This window comes from Pseudophryne corroboree, chromosome 6 (assembly GCF_028390025.1).
Source record: "Pseudophryne corroboree isolate aPseCor3 chromosome 6, aPseCor3.hap2, whole genome shotgun sequence".
In the NCBI taxonomy this organism is placed as follows: domain Eukaryota; kingdom Metazoa; phylum Chordata; class Amphibia; order Anura; family Myobatrachidae; genus Pseudophryne; species Pseudophryne corroboree.
The window spans coordinates 813966074-813976237 of NC_086449.1; the positions used below are offsets into that span (position 1 = coordinate 813966074).

The 10164-nt window shown below is 44.7% G+C and overlaps 1 protein-coding gene across 3 annotated transcripts in view; it reads left to right on the forward strand.

Annotated features, from left to right (window-relative positions):
- The window catches only part of LOC134933694 (estradiol 17 beta-dehydrogenase 5-like), a 51006-nt gene extending 41309 nt beyond the window's left edge, over positions 1–9697 (forward strand). For all 3 annotated transcript variants that reach the window (XM_063929073.1, XM_063929072.1, XM_063929074.1), the window contains 5 exons: positions 2345–2467; positions 2672–2781; positions 4027–4192; positions 4667–4749; positions 7103–9697. In XM_063929073.1, coding sequence (XP_063785143.1) covers positions 2345–2467; positions 2672–2781; positions 4027–4192; positions 4667–4749; positions 7103–7145 — 525 coding nt within the window. In that variant the 3' untranslated portion in view covers positions 7146–9697. The remainder of the gene's footprint in view (positions 1–2344; positions 2468–2671; positions 2782–4026; positions 4193–4666; positions 4750–7102) is intronic.
- Positions 9698–10164: the final 467 nt, after the last annotated feature.

Below are 10164 nucleotides of genomic sequence, written 5' to 3' on the forward strand. Positions count from 1 at the left end.
GGGTGCGTTACTTGCTTGTTGTACGTGCACTTAATGAAAGCCATCCGATGGAGGAACACCTCTTTCAAGTATGAGATGTGTGGAAATGTATCTTAACCACTTAACTGACAATTCTTTCCCTGCAAAACCGCTCAGAAATTGTTGTTTTTTGTTTGTTTTGTTTTTTAAATCAAGTATTTTTTTAAATGTTCTTCTGTTGAAAAAACACAAATAAAGAGCAAACAGAAATTGGGTTTTTTTAGTTACTTTTTAAAGCTAGAAAATATTAATTATTTACTATTATTAAGTATTTTTAATAATATATTAAAATATTTTATTTAAAAAAAATTATATATATATATATATATATATAGTAGGTACTCGGATAGGCACTCTCCATAAATAGATCAATGGTGCTCCGGTGCCATCTGGAACATGCATGCAAGAATTCCCAATAGGACAATCAGCGGCACTCAGAGACTGCAATAGCCGTGGATAAAGTGCAAGTGCTTTTAATCCATGTAAACAAAAATAAGTGGTCCAACGTTTCGGGGCGCGGACGCCCCTTTGTCAAGGTGAACAAATACAGAGGACTCTGTATTTGTTCACCTTGACAAAGGGGCGTCCGCGCCCCGAAACGTTGGACCACTTATCTTTGTTTACATGGATTAAAAGCACTTGCACTTTATCCACGGCTATTGCAGTCTCTGAGTGCCGCTGATTGTCCTATTGGGAATTCTTATATATAATATATATGGGGTGTTTTGCACCCCCTTCCCCCCACGTCCATTGGCCCCAATTATATAAAATAAATTCCCACCCCTCATTGGTAATAATAGACCCCCCCCACTGGTCTTAAATCCTAATAATAGTAGCCCCTTCAGCCCCTTAGTAGCTTAGTATAAAAAAAAACCCTGACATGTTAAAAGCCCCTTTGCCCCCAGTACCATGTGATGACCATGGTATTTTTTTAGTATTATTTTACCCCCTGCTCCCACCTCCAGCAAAATTTTAATATCCTTCTTTGTCTCCCCCCTCACACACCCCCCTGGTGGTATTACTATGGGCACATACTCCCCCACTTCCCCATGCCAGTCAAGATGGTTAAGGACTAAACAAGGGGTAGTAATGCAGCAATATCTCTGTGCAGGGCAGTTGGAAGGTGCATAAAGTGCATTGTTATTGCATTGAGCAAAATCTCCCTCCGGTAATGAGACTCATCTTACCGAGACCACTAAATTCCCTGACATGCCATTCAGTTGGGGGCTAATTTCGAGTTACACGCAGCCCTGTTGCTGATGCATCTAGTGAATTTTATCAAACTGCACCAGCGCAACAGCAAATATATGCAACTTTGTATATCTCCAGGGAGATTTTGAGATGGCAGATCTCAGCCGGTTCTCAGCACCCCCGAAATGGGCATTTTTTGGGGCAACTGGATGGCAACTGTGCAAATGCACGCAGGAAAACTGTCTGATGGGAGTATCGTGGATGTGTAGCAAAGAGTAGGGTCCTATTCTACACGCATGAAGACGAGGGTATAGTTGCATTAACATATGGTTCCAATTCTGGATGCAGTGGCCCATTGCAACGTTTGATGAACATTAAAATAAAATATCCGCAAATTGGCCGGCTACAACATACACAATAATTGCGATCCCCATCCCTAGTACCTGCCTTACAATGACCATGCGACCGCTTGTTTCTGTGCCCTGCTGCAACAATGGGCAATCCATACCCTCCAACATGACCCGCCCCACTAGGTACAAAATGCTCTGTTTCTGGACTTCCCTCTTAATTTATTATTACCATCACCTGTGAAGAGACAGCTTTCCCATCATTCAACTAGTTCAGCACAGGTGATGGAAATCATAAATTAAGAGGGAAGTCCAGAAACAGAGCATTTTGTACCTAGTGGGGCGGGTCATGTTGGAGGGTTTGCCAAACTAAGCCACAGGTTCTCAAACTCGGTCCTCAGGACCCCACACAGTGCATGTTTTGCAGGTAACCCAGCAGGTGCACATGTGTATTACTTACTCACTGACACATTGTAAAAGGTTCACAGGTGGAGCTAATTATTCCACTTGTGAGTCTGTGAGGAGACCTGGAAAACATGCACTGTGTGTGGTCCTGAGGACCGAGTTTGAGAACCGGTGATCTAAGCACACTCTGCATTTAAACTCTAAGAGGGAGCAATTCCCCAGCACCTACTAATTACAGTGACTGAGTACAATTGGGATTGCTCTGAAGATGTAGCTCAGAGAAGAGAAATTATTTTACATGTATTAAATCTTTGTTGCTACGGGTGATTTCTCCACTCCTTAGAAGGTTTGATACATTTCCCCCTTTATGCCTTATTGCATAGGCCATGGAGGACTGTAAAGATGCCGGACTGACGAAATCCATTGGTGTCTCCAACTTTAACCACAAACAGCTGGAACTGATTCTCACCATGCCGGGACTGAAATACAAACCAGTCTGCAACCAGGTAACACCGGCGCCCCCTTGTGTCCATTATAAATACCACGTTTCCGGCTAGCCTGGGTGAAGTTATAAAGTGGCAATCATATAAAAGGCACAATGAACCTGGTCATACCTTTTAGCCACTTTAATACATCGCCCAGATTCACCGGGAACTCTCCTGCTGTTACATGCACCCCAAGGTGTGATATTGTTTTGTGTTCTTCTTCAGGTGGAATGCCACATCTACTTGAATCAGAACAAGCTGCTGGCGTTCTGCAAGTCACATGACATTGTGCTGGTGGCGTACGGCGTGCTGGGTTCCAGCCGATTTGAGAGATGGTAAGAGGCAGCCTGGAGACCTGCAATGTACTGTAATGATGTACTACCACCTAGCTAAACATTCTACTAGGATGCCTCCCCCCTCCCCCTGGCATTGGAGGTGCACCGCACACCCGTATTTCCCAGGCTCCTCTGTTCCTGTGATAGCCAAAAACCGGCAGAAGCAGGAGGGCGAATCAGAAGCGATTGCGGCCTGTAATTGGTATCTCCACCCTCTCTGCTGCTATTTACAGTGGGTTAGCTCAGTGGTTCGCCAACTGGGTGCTGTTACACCCTATGGTGCAGCGGGACCCTTAAAGGGGTGTCACGGGTTGGTGGTCCAGGACCTAAAGAAAATTGCACCCAATGCCATAGCGGTTGGACTGCCACAGCTGCTTTCTTACCATTTGTGTGAAACCTGCAGAGTTATAAATACCCCGTGTTGCTGAGGTTACAAATACCCCGTGTTGCTGAGGTTACAAATACCCCGTGTTGCACAGGTTACAAATACCCCATGTTGCACAGGTTACAGATACCCCGTGTTGCACAGGTTACAAATACTCCGTGTTGCTGAGGTTACAAATACCCGTGTTGCTGAGGTTACAAATACCCCGTGTTGCTGAAGTTACAAATACTCTGTGTTGCTAAGGGTTACATGTACCCTGTATTGCACAGGTTACAAATACCCCGTGTTGCTGAGGTTACAAATACTCCATGTTGCTGAGGTTACAAATACCCCATGTTGCTGAGGTTACAAATACCCCGTGTTGCTGAGGTTACAAATACTCTGTGTTGCTGAGCTTACAAATACTCTGTGTTGCTGAGCTTACAAATACTCTGTGTTGCTGAGCTTACAAATACCCCGTGCTGCTGAGGTTACAAATACTCAGTGTTGCTGAGGTTACAAATATCTTGTGTTGCTGAGGTTACAAATACTCCGTGTTGCTGAGGTTCCAAATACCCCGTGTTGCTGAGGTTACTTATACCCTGTGTTGCTGAGGTTACTTATACCCTGTGTTGCTGAGGTTACTTATACCCCGTGTTGCTGAGGTTACAAATACCCCGTGTTGCAGAGGTTACAAATACCCCGTGTTGCACAGGTTACAAATACCCCGTGTTGCTGAGGTTACAAATATCCCGTGTTGCTGAGGTTACATATACCCTGTGTTGCTGTTTTATCCAAATTCTTTAATTATTCCATTTGATGTTAGAGGTAAGTTACAAAGGATATACGTAAATCACAGCACTTTATATTTCTTCTTTGAGGTATGACCAAAATGCCCCAGTCCTGCTGGAAGATCCCGTGCTCAATACCATTGCTAGAAAACATGGCCGCCCTCCAGCGCAAGTGGCGATGAGGCATCTGCTTCAGAAAGGGATTGTTGTCCTGGCCAAGAGCTTTTCACCAGAGAGGATCAAACAGAACTTTCAGGTATATGCAGGGACGCCAAGAGAGGGGGTGGGGGTGATTATTAGTTACCCGGGCCTCTGCTTTTTGGAGTGGCCCGCCATCGACTCCATTCATAGCCGTCAGCAACAGCTCTTTCTCCGGCATGCTGGGCTGTAGTGGGGCCAGGGAGCCAGTAGCAGCAGCAGTCTCCTCTACCTGTGTGGGGGAAGGGAGAGGGGGAGCAATCACACTGATCCCCCTTTCATATTTGCCCCGGACTGATTTTGGCCCTTGTTGGGATGGTGGTAACAACATAACGGGTCTCTGAGCTTACAATCGTGCCTGTGCGCTGGCGGACATAATAAAGCGTGGACACTAATATGCGCTTTTCATGTATTCTTACATTTTCACAGCAATTTCTTGCAGCACTTTGCGGCTTTTCACTAAAATACTAATTATTAGAATGTGAAGAGCTTCCTTCTGAAATGCGTTTGTTATAATGATCTCATTGTCCAGGTCTTTGAATTTGAGCTAAGCAAGGATGAAATAAAAGCTCTCGATGGACTTAACCGAAACTTGCGCTACCTGACTATGAATACGTAAGTGCCATGACGTTTTCTATTTCATGTACAGTACATCAGTATTAAATAATAGCATTACTCTCCATGTAATACCCCCTGACACTCTTAGAACGGCAGCATCATTAACCTTTTTGCCGCTGAGGGTTCTCTCACCCCTGTGCTGAACCTGTTTGTGCTGGTCACATATGATAATGGTCCTGATTTGGAATTCTGCGCAAACCCAATGGTTTACGTACAAATCCAATGGCTGGGAACTGCACCTATACAGAACGGGTCCTGCGTGATCGCCCGCAGTCCCCCCATAGCCGCAGGGCGGAGAAGGGGTGGTAACCAGGACCGTTCCACAAAAAGGGGGCATGCGTAGCCCGGGGACTGTGATTTGCAGACACAGACTTCCTGGACCAGGCGGCTTCATGCAATTTTTTTTCAAATAAAAAGTAAACCCTTTTTACACTGACGAAACCTGCACCAATCATACAGATCTGTGTATTCCCCAATCTCACCTGTCACAGTCAGGTGTATTGTTCGGGTAGGTTTGCCGTCATCTTGCCATCGATTTTTGGGTGTTTTCAAAGATGAACATTAGTAAATCTGCAGATCTTATTCTATTCTATGTACAAAACAAAATCGATTGTTGGTCTGATGCTCTAATGTGGTCGATGTTGGGGTTTTTGGTCGTTTTGTTATTGGTTTTGACTTTAATAAACGGTCGGTTTGCAAAATCGTCCAAAAAATGACTAGGAACCTGGAATAGCCATGGAGGCAGGGTGTGTAAGTGAATGTGACAACTGATTGGATGATCTCCTGTCCAATCATGTTCTGCCGGCATTACACACACCCCAAACATTGGCAAGGAACGAGACTGAACTCTGCAATGGGCGGTGGTGGGTGAAGGTCTCATGTGGGGGTGTAAACTTAACTACTCTTTTATAATAGATGCGTTTACAGTCTGCATCAGAAGAAAATATAATTATATGTAAAGATTATTAGTGGCTACAAAGTGTAGACTCATGGGAACTCTGGGGGTAATTCTGAGTTGATCGCAGCAGGATTTTTGTTTGCAGTTGGGCAAAACCATGTGCACTGCAGGGTAGGCAGATGTAACATGTGCAGAGAGAGTTAGATTTGGGTGGGGTGAGTTCAATCTGCAATCTAAATTGCAGTGTAAAAATAAAGCAGCCAGTATTTACCCTGCACAGAAACAAAATAACCCACCCAGATCTAACTCTCTCTGCACATGTTATATCTGCCCCCCCTGCAGTGCACAAGGAGGGGTCATTCCGAGTTGCTCGCTCGGTAAATTTCTTCGCATCGCAGCGATTTTCCGCTTATTGCGCATGCGCAATGTTCGCACTGCGACTGCGCCAAGTAAATTTGCTATGCAGTTAGGTATTTTACTCACGGCATTACGAGGTTTTTTCTTCGTTCTGGTGATCGTAATGTGATTGACAGGAAGTGGGTGTTTCTGGGCGGAAACTGGCCGTTTTATGGGAGTGTGTGAAAAAACGCTACAGTTTCTGGGAAAAACGCGGGAGTGGCTGGAGAAACGGAGGAGTGTCTGGGCGAACGCTGGGTGTGTTTGTGACGTCAAACCAGGAACGACAAGCACTGAACTGATCGCAGTGGAAGAGTAAGTCTCGAGCTACTCAGAAACTGCACAGAGAAGTCTTTTCGCAATATTGCGAATCTTTCGTTCGCAATTTTGATAAGCTAAGATACACTCCCAGTAGGCGGCGGCTCAGCGTGTGCAATGCTGCTAAAAGCAGCTTGCGAGCGAACAACTCGGAATGAGGGCCATGGTTTTGCCCAACTGCTAAAAAATTTCCTGCTGCGATCAACTTGGAATTACCCCCTCTGAACACACATAGGGGGTCATTCAGACCTGAACGCACGCTAGATTTTTTCACTGCACTGCGATCAGGTCACAACTGCTCATGCATATGCACCGCAATGCGCAGGCCCGTCGTACGGGTAGAAAGCGGATCGTTGCTGAGCAATGGATTTAAGGAAGAATCCATTCGCACAGCCAATCGCAAAGAGATTGACAGGAAGAAGGTGTTTGTGGGTGTCAACTGACCGTTTTCAGGGAGTGGCTGGAAAAACGCAGGCGTGTCCAGGCATTTGCAGGGCGGGTGTCTGACCTCAATTCCGGACACGGACAGGCTGAAGTGATCTCAGCGGCTGAGTAAGTCCAGACCTACTCAGAAACTGCAAAAACTGTGTTTATACCGCTCGGCTGCACATGCGATCGCGAAAATACACTCCCCTATAGGCGGCGACTATCTGATCGCAGCGCTGCAAAAAATAGCTAGCGAGCGATCAACTCGGAATGACCCCCATATTCACTAATCTACTGCTCTTGTCTCTGCAGGTGGAAGGATCACCCCAAATTCCCGTTCAATGAAGAATATTAAATTGCTGTAATCTCTTGTGTCATAATAACGGTCTGAAATTCAGTATCCGGATGATAAGTTGACATCAAAAGGTCGACATGTTCTAAAGGTCAACATGACAATAGTTGACATATCATATGGTCGACATGAGTTTTTTTTATTTGTCATTTTTTTCATACTCTACCATCCAATTTCTGTCACTATTTCCCTCACATATACGCAATGTGAACGCTATGTATACAGTCATTTGATAATCTCTCAATTTGCTTTTTCTCTAAATAGCGATCCATGATTAATTAGGCCCATAATGAAGAATATAACTTTGTTGTAAGCAATAAATGAGAACAATGAATAATATCAAAGTAATTATTACATAAATTACAAATAAGAAATCATTAGTGCAATAAAATACTTTTAATAATTTTAAGTCAAATCATCATGCACAGGAGACCACAAATAGGTTGAACTCGATGGACAATTGTCTTTTTTCAACCTCAGATACTATGTTACTATGTTACTCTCCCAGAGATCCACTGTCACTGTTACGTTGGATACAAAGTACGTTGTAAGAAAGTGATCAGACGTGCAAAGGCAGAAGCTCAGGAGAAAATGGCCCAGTCAGTAGATAAAGGGGGCAAAACTTTTTTTTAAGTATATAAATGAAAGGAGAAAATCAAATGGAGGAATAATACGACTTAAGACAGAGAGTGTGAATTTGATGGAGGGAGACAAGGCAATAGCAGATCACCTAAATAATTATTTTTGCTCAGTATTTACTACAGAAGAAGGGATGGGGCCACAGTTAAGTTACAATGATATTCATAAAAATAAGGTAGATGAAAGTACATTTACAGAGGAGAAGGTCCTAACAGAACTTTCAAATGTAAAAGTGGATAAATCAATGGGGCCAGATGGGATACACCCAAGGATACTAAAAGAGCTAAAAGATGTGCTGGTGGCACCATTAACAGAATTATTTAACCAGGCACTAAATACAGGTGCCATTCTGGAGGACTGGAAAAGAGCAAATGTAGTTCCACTGTACAAAAGTGGAAGCAAGGAAGAAGCAAGTAACTACAGACCAGTAAGCCTTACATCAGTAGTAGGGAAAGTAATGGAAAAACTATTAAAAGAAAGAGTTGTGGAATATCTTAAATCAAACAACTTACAGGATCCAAAACAGCATGGATTTACTGGTGGGAGATCATGCCAAACAAATCTTATTTACTTTTTTGACTCTGTGATGAAAATAATAGATCAAGGGAGAGCTGTAGATGTAGCATATCTAGACTTTAGTAAGGCATTTGACACTGTCCCACATCACAGACTGCTAAATAAACTTGAAAGTGTGGGGGTGGATTATAAAACAGTTAAATGGATAAGAACCTAGTTGCAGGATAGGAAACAGACAGTTGTAGTCAATGGAGTGCAATCTATGGAGGGAAATGTTACCAGTGGAGTACCCCAGGGATCTGTACTCGGACCAGTTCTCTTTAATATCTTTCTTATCAGAGGTGGTAGAGGCTAAGACTGTAGAGCAATTTAAACATGCTTGGGATAGGCATATGAATATCCTTAAAAAGAATTAAGGTCTAAAAAGGGGGTGTAGTACTGCTGACCGGCAGCATACCGACGCCGGGATCCCGGCGGGGAGGAGCGAGTGCAGCAAGGGGCTGCGCTCGCCACGCTGCGGGCTCGGTGGCGACCTGCGGTCGCCACGGGTTCTATTCCCACTCTATGGGTGTCGTGGACATCCACGAGTGGAAATAGTCCCTGTTGGTCGGCATGCCGACCATCGGGATAGTGAGCAGTCAGGATGGTGGAGGAGGTCATGTGACTGTCGGTCAGCAGACCGAGGGTCACATGAATACCACCCCTAAAAAGGGTTGAGATTGCCTAAAGGATAAAAAAACGGGCAGACTAGATGGGCCAAGTGGTTCTTATCTGCCGTCAAATTCTATGTTTCTATGTAATAACGGCTGTAACAAATCTGTAGCAATCAGCAATTACAATGTGTACAGGCGAGCGTGCGGCCAGAATCCACACAGAGATTAGGAGAGAAGTAATGTAACAGCCTTTAGCACAGCGGGAGATGGGGAATGCTGTGTTTAAACTCCTGTAAATTGGAATATTTCCAGACTGAAAAGACCAGAACACTGGGGGACTTAATTGCGGGCGAGAGTCTGTCTGCGCTTGCATCCAGTGACGCACATGCCTCAGGGGGTAATAGGAGGAATCCAATTGCATCCCTCTCAGGGGGAAACACGGAAAGAAGCCGATAGGCTTCTATAGGGTAATACCACGTAAAGATGGCATTGCCCACCACTTCCAAGCTCAGGAATGTATTGCAGTGTGTGAGCAAAGCCACAAACACCCGTGACGTCAACGCGTTTCTCTCACCCGGGCGGATTTTTCAGGAAGCCGGAATATGTTGCATGTTCAGAAATAATTGTAAATCTGTATAATAATGCATCGTTAGATCAGTTATCACCTGTAACAATGTTAGTAAAAACTACAGCACGCTGGGTCTTCAAATGCGGACAGTAATAATAAAATGCACCTTTGGAAATAAACTTCAATTAACGTCTTTTCTGACTGCGCATACGCCCAAATATTGCTTACTCATGTGTTCCTGGGGCGACTGTGACATATTGTATGTTTATGGAAGAAGAGCAGATGTTGGGAGGGGTGAGTACAATATGGGCGTGTCCATGAAAAATATGCCCAATGCCAACTGCAAGAAAGATGCACCAGCGTCTGTTTGGGGGCAGAGCACGTGGGTCTCCGCCAGAGGCTTATCAAGAGAAGACAAGGCCTGTGTGCAGTCTCCTTCTGGGCCCCCTACTCTCTAGTCAGCAGAGCAATAGACTCTGGGTCACTAAGAGAACCTAGCGCTGTCTAAGTAGTTTATGCAGCGCCGCTACTGCCGACACGGGACTCCGGAGGGTAAGTATTGGAGAAAAAAGTGCAGGGTGTGCAATATGGGGCCCCCCTGAAACCCGGGGGCCCGTGTGCAACGCACACGTTGCACTCATTATAA